At 37.8% G+C, this 13,781-nt stretch overlaps 1 protein-coding gene across 9 annotated transcripts in view; it reads left to right on the forward strand.

The window, feature by feature from the left end:
- L3MBTL3 (L3MBTL histone methyl-lysine binding protein 3) overlaps positions 1-13,781 on the forward strand; it is a 108,446-nt gene that overhangs the window by 44,331 nt on the left and 50,334 nt on the right. For all 9 annotated transcript variants that reach the window (XM_043888232.1, XM_043888234.1, XM_043888236.1 and 6 more), the window contains 3 exons: positions 334-485; positions 8,221-8,297; positions 12,334-12,419. In XM_043888232.1, coding sequence (XP_043744167.1) covers positions 334-485; positions 8,221-8,297; positions 12,334-12,419 — 315 coding nt within the window. The remainder of the gene's footprint in view (positions 1-333; positions 486-8,220; positions 8,298-12,333; positions 12,420-13,781) is intronic.

A 13,781-nucleotide genomic window follows, 5' to 3' on the forward strand; every position in this document is an offset into this window, starting at 1 on the left:
AGGAAGAGAGAAACTGAAAGTAAACTATACAGTAGATAACTCTTGCCTCACTAGCATAGTCATCTAAAGTACCAAGACACATATTAAGTAAACTTTTCAAGGTTGTGGGTGTGTTAGCTTTAAAGGTCCAGATAATTAATTGGATGTAGCAATGGGGCATCTTTCTTATTGCCGCTTCTTGGAAAGCAACTCTGCTGCAAAACTGGTCCATGATTTTTAAATTATGTGAATACAGCTGATGGATGCCAGGATTTCAAGTGGGGGTGCAGAGAGGGTACAGGTCCTTGCTGTTAAGTGTGTGCTTATCCCTAATTAAATCTGTATATTTCATAGACAGTGATCCCATCAGGCTTTCGAGTTGGAATGAAGCTTGAAGCTGTAGACAAAAAGAACCCTGCATTCATCTGTGTTGCTACGGTAACAGATATGGTGGACAATCGTTTCCTTGTACATTTTGACAACTGGGATGAGAGCTATGACTATTGGTGAGACATTTTTTCATTGCTCTGTGCATTTTCTAACTGATGTTTATTCAAGTACTTATTTAAAACCAGTAATAACACAAATAACAGTATTCTGTCCTGCTCTTTCTCATTTCAGATTTTTAACTTTTTATGTGTTCCATATGGCACGTGTTTTTAAATAACATCCTTTAGTTCTACTTCGTGATTTGTATTTTAGTTGACTACCTCCCATGTAAGCACAATTCGTACCACACTCCCAAGAGACACTCACACATGAGTGCACACACAGCCTCACACTTCCCCCCTCATCTGGAGTGTCTTCTCTCATTTCTTAGGAAAATATTTTAATCTTTCTTTCATATTTTCATGCACAGTAGCTAATTTTACTCTTTATAATGACAATACAAATTATTAATTGAGGAATATTTTTTTAACCCTTAAGGGTTTTGGCTATATTATACATAAAGTGGTAGGAACAACATAATTATAAAATTATATGATCATGAAAAGGTTATAGTAAAGCCATAAGATTTTGATTAGGCAGTTGAAATAATGATTTTTCATACCTAATTCATGTTCACTAATGAAACTGTAGTTTGCTGGTGAAAGGCATTTCTTCATGGTTTAGTTCCTTCTGGACAATACTTGCATTGAAAAGTGACAGTTATCTTTATAAAATATGGCTAATGTTGCAGTAGCAAATGGATGTTAATTTATATAAATGTAGCTCAGTTTTAGGAAAACTTGTTTCCTGACCTTTTTAGTGTGTGTATAGCTAAATATTCAGTAGAGCCATTAATAATTTCCATTACTTCTCGGATTGGATTCTTACACAGTCATCAGTTTTAACTTGCGTTGTTTTAAAACAGGAGAGGCATTGAAAGCCATTTGCTGTTTAGACTTTTAAAAGATGAATTATAAAAATCTGAATTCTATTTTACCTATGGTTTTCACAGAATTTTTTAAAGTAGTTCCATGATCACATTACATAGAATCAAGTACTTTTGAATATTATGGTAAGTTTTACCCAGCTTTTTTCTGCAAAGCATTATTTTCCTCATAGGATATCTTTTTATTCAGTTTGCAATCAAATTTATTACTGAAATACAAACCATTTCAGGTGTATACAAATTTAGAACAGTAGAGTGACCTCCTGCAGGCATTGCCTACTGCCAGCAGTTATCAACACACACCAGTCTTGTTTCCGGTGTTTTTCTGCTCTAAAATCCCAACTCTAGGACCGTTTTGAAGTAGATTTCCAGATTCCATAACATTTCATGTCTGAATATGTCTCTTCTAAAGGTAGAACTTCTTTTTCTTTTTTCAAATATATCTAAATAGCATCATGTCACTAACAGACTAAAACATTATCCCCCCAACTGTCTTGGTTTATTAGCTTTTGGTCCAAATAGGGTGCGCATTTTATGATTGCTTTGATGTTTCTCTTGATCTCTTTTAATTTATAGTTTCCTATTCCTTCATCCTTTTCTTCCCCCTCTAACTTTTGCTTAAGAAACCAGGTTGTTTGTCCTGTTGACTGTCCCACAGCCTGGATTTGCTGATTGAATGCTCATTGTATTACTTACCGTGTTCTTCTCTTTCTCATATTTTCTGCAAACTGGTGGTTTTTGTTTCATTTAAAATTATCCATACCTGTCTTGAATGAGTGAGTAGATGAGAAAACTGTGAATTTAGAGATATTGGAATCTGTCCTGGGTGGAACATATTTCTCTCCCTCCTGTTTGATGTGCTGTGTTGATGGCAGTACTAACATGACAATTGGGATCCAGTCTTTTTATTAATAATTATTTATAATTATTATAAATTTATAATTATTAATAATTAATAATTATTTATTAGAATCTGTTGAAATGAGAGCTTTTTGCTTTGAAAGTTCTGATTGCTTCAGGGAGAATTTTTTAAAAACAGCTTTTGCCTGATTTAAACACAGTGGGTGAATGTTTCAGTTATTTTTGTGATCCTATAAGTATAATAGCTTTTAAAAGTGTAGGTTCCTTATTTGACATAATATGTATTTCCTTTAAAAGCATTCATTCTTCTGGGGAAAAAAAAAGTAATGAGAAAGTCTAGCAGAATGTATTACATTTTTCTGTGATGCCAAATGCCTAGGAAATAGGAAGCATCCTGGTTTCTTATTAGAAAAAGCAGGGGGAAAAATTGATCTCTTTCAGCAATGATTTTGCTCTCTTATGAGCCCAACCAAATTATTTTTAGAATGGAATGTACTTTGAGGATAGACTTATACTTCTAACTATTGAAATTACATTTCGTTAATTGTCAGAAAAAGAATAACAGTGTGTTCTCTTCCTCGATATGCAATTAAGGCATATTGAAAATTACTTAAGTGCACTGGAATTTCTCCAACCTTATTAAATATTATGTTCTTTGATCTTTGAATTTTGGAATGGTCTTTATCTGCATAAATTAGTTACTTAGGTATGTAATTGAGGTTACAAATTGGATTGCTTTCCCAATTTAAAATAGTTTGAAAATGAGATTTTTTTTTTCCTTTGAATTGGGCAGTGATCTTATCTCTTTTTACCTTAGTGAGAATTTGAAATTGTGCTTAAATGCACATGTGCATGCATGCACTCTCACAAACACACATGTATTTGTGGTACTGCATGTTTAATTGCAGTAAAACATTTCTTCCTTTCAAAGAGAAATGCTGTGTGGGATTTAAATTTATGTAGGGTTGTAGTAGTTTTTAATGAGAGCAAATAGTATACGTATATTAGAATAAAAATTGGTTTACCTCTGGGTTTTCTCTCTGCTTTTGTTACTAGTAGTTGTATACTAATGTATACTAGTAGTATTCATTAAGAGGAATAGTAATTTTATGTGTCTCCCCAAATACTGTTGAAAAGTTTGCGTCATGTTGTCAGATTCTCAGAACAGTGTGTGTGTCATCAACCATTATATTTGAGAAACACCCCTTGATGGTGGTGGTGAGCCACAGAGATGACAGGACCTAGGGACCCCTGCACTTCAGTCTTGAGAGGCTCCGCGTCTGGGAACAGAGAGAAAGTTACCTCTGTCTTGGCTGCAGAGTGCGTGGTGGTTAGTACTTACTTATCAGAACTAGCTGCTTGCTGTCTGCATGGCCCGTGAAAGGAAGGACTGACTGACTCACTGGAGGTTTCTCAGAAGGATCTTCCTGGGGACATGGAATTTGAACTGGCTCATAAAGAATGATAGGAGCTAGTACTTAGAAGTTGGGATGAAATATTCCTGGCCAAGGAAAGCACTTACTTATGTTTAAGTCCATGGGGCAAACAGGGATATGTTTGGGGTGTGGCAGCCTTGGTATTCAGTAAGTGACTTAATCCTTCTAAGCTTTAGGTGCCCCATTTGCAAAAAGGGTTAATAGTCCCTATCTCGCAAGATGTTGTGAGGATTAAAGTCAGAATTTCAGGAACAGATACCCGTTTGCAAAATGTTTAAGAGATGGTCGTTATGCGTAGAACTGACTCTTTGGAAAAGACTGTGATGCTGGGAAAGATTGAAGGCAGGAGGAGAAGGGGATGACAGAGGATGAGATGGTTGGATGGCATCACCGAGTTGACAGACATGAGTTTGAGCAAACTCCGGGAGCTGGTGATGGACAGGGAAGCTGGGGTGCTGCAGTCCACGGGGTTGCAAAAAAGAGTTGGACACGACTGAGTGACTGAACTGAACTGACTGAAAGAGATGTCTGTAAGGCACGTCGGCAGAGAAGTTTAGCCCTGAAGGTGGAAGTGGGTTATTGTCTCAGAGGGAGTAAGCCCCTCAGGTGTTGAGCTGGATTTAGGCTGAAGGAAAGAAGCCGCTGTTGAGGGAGAGTGGAGACATGAGGCTGGATACTTGAGGACCCCGGTCCCGTAGGAGCAGGGCTAGCCTTGGGGTGAAACGAGCTTTCTTCTGTCTCAGTGTGGAGAGAATGAAGACAGGAAAGGAACACTGATGTTGGGGTGACGAGAGGGCCCCCCTTTGTCTCTTCCTGGTAGTCACCTTGTTAGTGAAAATCAGGTTTTATGCTTGAAGCGAATTGTGAATATTGAAAACAGCCTCTGTAGGGAATGGACTTGGAAATGAATTAAGGATGAAAAGGAGAACGAGATGACTTGGTGGGATGAGGTCTGGGGCTTGGTAAAACAGAGGGATGGAAGCCCTGAAGAGTTAGCGCAGAGTGGGAGCTGAGAAAGTAGGCACCAGGAAGGAAATTGGCAATCATCATGTGCTGGATTTAGGGAGTGGGAGAGACCAAGTGTGCTGCATTTCTTCAAGGAATCTAAACCATTATGGCTTGAAATGAAGACTTTGATGTGTTCCTTAAGTGAGCATCTTGAAATGTTCTTGTTTGACTCTGCTGAGATCTGGGGAGCCCAGTGTGTGCGCATTAGTTTTGTTTAGCTTTTGGCTGTGACATGAAATCAGGGCCCTTTTCCTTCAACCTGAAATCACCTAACCTCTCAGTGTTTCCATAAAATGAGGGTCTTAATGTTTGCTCACTTTATATGACAAGTGTGGGTTCTTCATGAATTCTTATTTCTATTATTATCTACCAATCTAGGTCTGATTTGGGTCTTAGCAGCCTTCGTAAATAATTTGTACTTACTTTTGAAATGGACTTAAAAATTGTTTTGAAATGGACTTTCTTAACAATACACATAAAAACCCTGAAAAGAGTAAGGAAAGGCACAGGGAGCAGCAATTGGCCAAACATTTCACCATTAGTTGTTCTTCATTGTATTTCTTCTTGGTTACATTTCTGCTTTTGAACACTAGATGGGACTAAGAGATGACTTGTGTTTCAATAGTAGCAAATAATTTCACAGCCTTCCCATTTCTGAAGGAAGTATTGTTTGTTTATAGAGGGGCTGTAAGTCAACTAGATAAAAATGAGGCTACGTTTATTTTCATAATTGAGACAGCTTCTTTGTTTATTTTAAATGGTGACTTTGACCAATATTTAAAGAATATTAAAACCTTATATGAGATTCTGGCTGCACAGGAACAAGTGGTCAAAATATGCTGCAGTGTTTTCTTTACTTGTAATTTATGGAGAAATCCAATAAACAGAATTGTGTCTGATGCTTTTACTTTAATCATCACGAATCTGACATAATTAGAACTTGACAGTTGCCTTAAGTTGAAAAAAAAATAAAAGAAGTATTACATACTTGTTATTTTTTCATTTTTAAGGAGCCATTAAGAGTCTTCCCTAGAATAACATAAAAATTTCCCTAAAATAAAGGCTGCATCGTTACTAATGATCCATAGCCAAATGATTGTCCAGGAAAGAATAGTATAACTGGACAATCAAGATCTGTAGTTTTGCTTATACAGTTTAAAACAATGCATCTGAGGGGACTGGGCATTAAAGTGTACTGAGATTTCCGTATATGCCTCACCCAGCATCCCCTAAATATTTCCCAGCTTAAAAAAAAAAAAAAAGCTTTCTTTTTTTCTATCTAACGTCTCATTGCTCTGCTTCTTTTTAAAACAGAACTCCTTTAATGTGTTTTCTGAGCTAGCTATGCTCATTTCCCAGCATTTTCTCCTAAACCCACTCTGTTCAGGCTTTTGCCCTTTCCCATGCCCAGCTCCACCGCAGCCGCTCTCGTCAAGTATGCCAGTGACCTTTACGTCGGTAAATCCAGTGATCAGCTCTTGCTTTTTCTCCTCTTTGACCGAGCAGCAGCATTTGACCCAGTTGATTTCATCTCTCTCTCTCTCTCTTACTTTACCATTGTTTCTTGGACTTCTTCGCCTTTTCCCTTTTCTGTCCTCTATACTCATTTTCTGGATGGTCACATCTCTGCTCGTGGCTTTAAACACCATCCTAGTTGCTGATGACTCCTAAATGTGGGTTTTTAGCCTTGATCTTGCCCTTAAATTCCAAATTTTTGTGCTCATGATCTACTTCTTTACCTGCTTGTTGAACATGTTAATATCAGATCTCTTCCTTCACTGTTTGGAATGTCAGGCTGTGCTTGCAGTCTTCCTGTCTCAAAAAATGGTAACATCCATCTTCTAGTGGCCGTGCCCAAAGCCTTGGAATGTTCTGGACTTCCCTTCACTCCCACTCTGCGTCAAATCTATCAGCTTATCCAGTGGATTCTTCCTTTAGAACATTGACCTAAATATACAATCACTTCCTATTATCTTCACCACCAGCACTCTGGTTCAGGTTACCCTCACCAACGCTGGCAAAAACCTGCCAGCAGCCTTTTGTCTCCTTCCCAAATGTGGTTTATTATCTGCAAAGCAGTCAGAATAATTACTTTAAAACATAAATCAGATTATGTCACTCTTCTGCCTAAAACCTTTCACAAAATGTTCTAGTAAACATCATTTTACTCTTAAGATTCTAAGACCTTACCATGGCCTAACAGCCCCTCTTGATTTCCTGTTCTCTGCTTTTCTCAGTCCATTGCTGACACAGTTCTGCTTGATATCTCCTCTTGATATGGCATCTGTACTTGCTATGCCCTCAGCATAGAAGGCTTTCCTTTATATGTTTGAGTGGCTCAGTCCTCTCTTCCCCCTTTTCAGATGTCATCTTATTTAAGAAGTCATCCTGACTAAGTGTTTTGAAGGAGTATCTTACCACTGTTATGCTCTACATTTTTATTCTAATTCTTTGCATAGCATTTTGCCCCCAGTATATACATTTTGTTTGTTAATTAATTTCCTCTTTTCCCACTATACTGTTAGCTCTAAGAGGCTGAAAGTTGGTATACCTTTCATTTGCTGCTGTATACTCGTGCCTTTCCCAGTGTCTGGCACATGATAGACACTCAACCTTTCAATAAATGGGTGAGTGAATGAATGAATGAAGCGTGTTGCATGTTGCTGCTGCTGCTAAGTCACTTCAGTCGTGTCTGACTCTGTGCGACCCCATAGATGGCAGCCCACCAGGCTCCCCCGTCCCTGGGATTCTCCAGGCAAGAACACTGGAGTGGGTTGCCATTTCCTTCTCCAATGCATGAAAGTGAAAAGTGAAAGCGAAGTCGCTCAGTCATGTCCGACTCTTAGCGACCCCATGGACTGCAGCCTACAAGGCTCCTCCATCCATGGGATTTTCCAGGCAAGAGTACTGGAGTGGGGTGCCATTTGGGATGAGGACTATATGGAACAAGTTTGATTAGGAGCAAGGAATCAGATGTGCATACTGGTAAAGGGCCTTGGCAAAGCATATACTTGACTGAAGTAAAAATGACAAAGAGAAGAGATGAGGAAAAGAAACACCCCATCTTAATACCTGGTCTCTCCCATTCTAATGGGAAATAGAGCGTGTTTGCTTTTTGAGGGTGATTGGTCTTCCTGCTGTTGTGTATTTGTCCTTGGAAATACTGAAATAATTTTAGCTTGCCTGTGTATGTGCTATTTATATACATGTTTATTTTTCCAAATGATTTTCCTAAATGGAAATTATGAATTTTAATGACATTATCTTTACATTTGCTGTATTTGCAGTTGTAGAATATAACACCAGTTGTGTGTGAACAAAAGCTATTTGCCTGGTGTCAGTTTTGTATGTTATGTATCTAATAGAAATCTCGTTGGTGCTAATATGTTGGAAGAGTGAAAAATTCTTTGGTTTAGCCCTGTTTTCCCGAATAAGATAGATTGTGAAAAGGTAGAACTTGGTGTAAAATGTTCACAATCACTGACTTTTTTTTTTTTTTAACTTTTACTGGTATTTGAGAATTTTTCCTAATTACCATTTTTAAATTTCTATACCTTACAGGTGTGAAGCCTCTAGTCCACACATTCATCCAGTTGGTTGGTGTAAAGAACATCGAAGAACCCTCATTACTCCTCCAGGTTTGTGTTGATTATGTGTCTGCTGTTTGTCATTTATGTCAATTTGAGTTTACTTTTGTGTGCTAAAGAACATTCTGTGACTTCATCATTAGACAGTGAATTTTTGAGCGTGTCACTATTTAACGTGCCGTGGCATGGCTGGTATGAAATGATAGGGTGGTCAGCTCACACAGAGCATCACTGCGGTGTATGTGGCTTTTTGTGGGTACGCCTGTGAGTAATGAAAACTGTCATTGTCATGGGGAAAGGATGCCTCCTTGGTATGTTAGGAGCTGTTGCGTGGATGTTGCCTTACAGCATGTAAGCAACAGAGACTCAGCTTGGAGCTTCAAATCCTTGTCTCATCCTGTTCTGCTGGCTAATGTTGTTTTCAGGCTTGTCCCTAGTTCCTTCCTACTGCTTCTCAGCGCCTGATCATTGACTCACTCGGGACCAGCCGTTCCTGTGATGGGCAAGGCCAGTCCCTTCTACCTCCTGCCTTTTCTTCTATGTTCAGGGATGAAAGCTCCTGTTCTTTACTGATTTACAGAGCTAAGCTGAAGAATATTTGCATAAACTACGTAGTGTTAAAGTGAGATATTAAATGGTTTGGTAGCTCAAATGTGCTGCTGCCTGGAAGACCCCACTCGGCTCTCCTAGGTTCTGGGATTTACATAATATTAGGAGCCAGCGAATCGTGACTGACACTGTCACCGTCTGAATTATATTATACAGATTCTTTTGGACGTTGCAATTTGATATTGATCTTTTTCTTTTTTTTCCTTATCATTCTTTTGGTCATCATTGGCAACCCACTCCAGTATTCTTGCCTGGAGAATTCCTTGGACAGAGGAGCCTGGTGGGCCACAGTCCATGGGGTTGCAAAGAGTTGGCCAAGACTGAAGTGACTTAGCATGCACGCAGGGATCTGTTAAATTAACAGGGCCAGTGAACAGCAGGTTCCTGGCTATGTCTTCACAGCCTGGGAAGGGGTGTGTGAGATATCATTACTGACTTCTGATGTGAGGCAGATTACCAAGTCTTCTGTCTCTTTTCATGGACTTGTATAATTCAGTAGCAGAGAAAGTATATAGCTTTTTGGCAAAATTAAAAAATACAAAATTGCATGTGAAAAACTACCAAACACACGGCAGGGTGAATATAATTGATACCACTAACTGTAACACATGAAAGATGGTTAAACGCGTAAATTTTGTGTGATACATATTTTATGACACCAATTAAAAAAGTTAAAAAAACAAAAGTAAAAACATTCCAGATAAAGACTGGTGTGCAAGGCCTATGCTGATGTTACTCTGCTCTTTGGATCCGTGGCAAACAAGATGCCCTTTCTTTGGACCCTTTTCTCTAAGGGCAGATTCCTGGCTTGTGTCTCACATCTTCTCTATGAAAAGAAAGGATGTTAGTCCCCTGTGTCCCCAGGCAGTTGTTCTTCTGTGTTGTAGATCAGTCTCGTAAGCAGCCCTGCCAGCTACTCCACATTCATGTTCCTTTTTAACCTTTGTACACCTACTGTTCTTTCTCCAAAATTAAAGTCTTCATGTCTTTTAAAATGATTTTTATTTTTGAATCACCAAATTATCCATTTAGATGTGCTTATTTTTAAGAGTTTAGAGTGAAATTAGAGATAACCACTGTTCTCTCTCTTAATGGCTTAAAAGGTGGTTATTATCTCTTTGCAGAGAAACCTTTTTTGCCTCTGTGTACACATACATGCAGGGCTTCCCAGGTGGCGCAGTGGTGAAGAACCCACCTGTCAATGCAGGAAATGTAAGAGACGCAGGTTCGATCCCTGGGTTGGGAAGATCCCCTGGAGGAGGAAATGGCAATCCACTCCAGTATTCTTGCCTGGGAAGTCCCATGGACAGAGGAGCCTGGTGGGTTGCAGTCCACGGGGTCACAAAGAGCTGGACACAACTGGGGGACTGAGCGCACATATACATGCGTGCATGCACAGTCAGCTTTAATGTAGTTTAAATTCTGCAAGGTATATACCTTAAAAATGCACTGTAAAATGTTGACTGCTTGGAAATGTTTGCATATTTACTCTTTCAAACTTTTATTTTGAAACATTTTCAAATGTACAGAGAAGTTGTAAGAACAGTAAATAGCTCATTTTTATAACCTTGAATCAGAGACCCATCCATGTTTTGTCAGTTGTATCAAGGATGTCATTTATAGCAAAATGATGGCATATTACTCAGTTGTCATATTTCTCTGGTCTCCTTCAATATGCTGTCCTTGACTTTTATAACTTCCGTATGTTTAAGAATTACAAATCGGTCATTTTGTAGAATGTTCCTTAGTTTGAACATGAGGGGTACTTTCCGGTAATTAGACCCACGGTGTGCATTTTGGCAGGAATATCACAGAAGCAGTGCTGTGTTCTCATTGGATCGTCTCCTGTGTCACTTGAGGTCCGTTTATCTCATCATTGGTTGGTATTTACCAGTGATTGATCAAGATGGTAGTTAGCGGGCTTATCCATGGATGTAGGGGGTTTTTTGTCTGTAATTATTAAGGATCTTGAGAAGACACTTTGACATTGTGTAAATATCCTGCACTTCGGTCCCGTGTCGCATCCTAGTTTCAGCATCTGTTGATATTTCTAGTGTGAATTAATATTCTGATAGTTGCTAAATGGTGATTTTTCTTATTCAGTCTTTTGTTGTACATAATTAGATGACATTCTTCTGCAAAAAATAGCTTTCTCGTCTTCCTATTTATGCATTCATTTTATTTATATCAACATGGACCCAAACAATACTATTATCATCAGTGGCTTATATTCCATTACTAACATTATTTATTTTCATGTTCAGATTTTCTCACATTTGGCCAGAGGGAAACCCTTTAGACTGGTTTCTGTGTCCTTTTGACATGTTTTTATTATTTTTTTGGAGAAATTTCCTATTTTCTGGCACAGCTGGGCTTATCTTGTGTTTTCCCTGACCTAACCTTGACGTCACCCATTTCTCCCAGACTCCGTGGTTTATTTTTGTAGAGAATGATTTGTAGACACTAAGATCTGGACACTCGATGTGCTCACTGCTGCTGAACTAATGCTGCTGTTGGCCTTTCAGGGGACATATGGTTAAGTAAATATATATAAAAGTTTGTTTATTTCTATGTCCATTTATAGATATTGAAAACCATGAATGTATACCGTTAGCTGCAGTTCATATCTAACACCACCAAATTCATTCTAGTTTTTCACTTTTCATATTTATAGTCAGTGAGAAATCTTGCTTCTCTTTTCTCCAGTATATTTACTTACTTTATCAGTAAGTAAGGACTACATAAAGTAGCCATAAAGAGCACTACATAAAGTAGCCAGCTTCCTCCCCTACTGAGCCAACCCTAATTCCTCCTCATGTCTCCCTAAGGGGCTTTGGACTCCGGAGGAAACAGGAGAGTGAGACGAAGGAAGGATGTTGTTTTTATACATTCTATTAATACTGTTCCATGATTTATTTTAATTTATTTGTTTGGCCTAATAATATGATTGTCTGGAATATTTCACATATTGGTGTATATATAAACCTGCCTCATTCTTTTTAATAAATGCTTTCTGTTTTACATTTACAATATTTATATGTGTGTGTGTATATTTGTACATTTCTTTATTGATGGTCATTTAACTGATTTTTACATTTTCACATTTACAAGTGATGCATTTTCTTTGTACACACATATGAGATTCTTCCTAAATTAATAGAAGTAAAATTTCTAGGTTAAAGGGTATATATATTTGTGTGTTTGTGTATATCTTGTGTTGTAAGACTATCTTAACTTGAGAATGCAAATTATATATATTCTCATTTAAAAGTTAATAGAGAAATCATGATCTAGATGAAAACTACTGCATTATTACATGTGGTTCCAAATGTGTAATCAGTTTAAAGGTGTTTTGTGTAATATGAGCATGGTTTTCTTCATTATAATGATAACAATATCTCATAATTTTATAGGCCTGCTTGTGGTTGTCACTATCATTTTGGTTAAACCTTACAGGATTTACTGTTTTCATTCTTAGGTTATCCAAATGTGAAACATTTTTCTTGGGATAAATACTTAGAAGAAACCAATTCTTTACCTGCTCCTGCAAGAGCTTTCAAAGTGGTGAGATATTATACTTTACAATATTTGATTCATTTATGTTCATAATAGTGTTCAGTCATTGAAATTTAAAAACAGAAAAAATATTGGTAAACAGGAACGAGAGAGAAGCAGAAGACCAAAGATGTTTTTGAATGTTTACAATTTTGAAAGGGAAAATGATTACTGTGGTGGGAAGGGGGAGGTTGTTGTTGCCAACTAAAGAATACTTCCATTTTGGACTTTAAAGTCTCCTTGGAAAATAATTATGTTTGAATTGGTTTGCAGTGAGTTAATTGTACAGTAGACTTCTGTTTTTCTAGCTAGATATTCTGAAAGACCAAATAGCACAAGATATCTGTTGTTTTATAGTGAAAATTGTATTTCTTTATTCCTTTGGGTTTGTTTATGGCAAGCTGAGATGTTGTTCTTTTTTTTTTTTAATGTTATTGCTATAAATCAGCATATTTGACAACCGCAATACAAGGTCATCTGTTTTGATTATAGTGTCTTTCTAACCCAGGTAATTGCTTCTTGCACATTAAGGTTCAGAGTTAACCTCATTTGTGTGCAAGGGAAGAATACAAAAATGAAATGTATTTAAAATTTTTTTAAATCTCAAACAACTTGCTTTATTTATTTATTTTGCAGTTTAGTATGTCTGCCTTTTTTTTTTTCCACATGTTTTTATTAGTTGGAGGCTAATTACTTTACAATATTGCAGTGGTTTTTTGCCATACATTGACATGAATCAGCCATGGATTTACATGTATTCCCCATCCTGATCCCCCCTCCCACCTCCCTCCCCATCCCATCCCTCTGGGTCTTCCCAGTGCACCAGCCCTGAGCACTTGTCTCATGCATCCAACCTGGGCTGGTGATCTGTTTCACACTTGATAATATACATGTCTCGATGCTGTTCTCTCAGATCATCCCACCCTCGCCTTCTCCCACAGAGTCCAAAAGTCTCTTCTGTACATCTGTGTCTCTTTTTCTATTTTGCATATAGGGTTATCATTACCATCATTTTAAATTCCATATATATGTATTAGTATACTGTATTGGTCTTTATCCTTCTGGCTTACATACTCTGTATAATGGGCTCCAGTTTCATCCATCTCATTAGAACTGATTCAAATGTATTCTTTTTAATGACTGAGTAATATTCCATTATGTATATGTACCATAGCTTTCTTATCCATTCATCTGCTGATGAGCATCTAGGTTGCTTCCATGTCCTGGCTATTATAAACAGTGCTGCGATGAACATTGGGGTACACGTGTCTCTTTCAGATCTGGTTTCCTCTGTGTGTATGCCAAGCAGTGGTATTGCTGGGTCATATGGCAGTTCTATTTCCAGTTTTTTAAGAAATCTCCACACTGTTC

The sequence above is a fragment of the Cervus elaphus genome, chromosome 26, assembly GCF_910594005.1.
Source record: "Cervus elaphus chromosome 26, mCerEla1.1, whole genome shotgun sequence".
Classification (NCBI taxonomy): domain Eukaryota; kingdom Metazoa; phylum Chordata; class Mammalia; order Artiodactyla; family Cervidae; genus Cervus; species Cervus elaphus.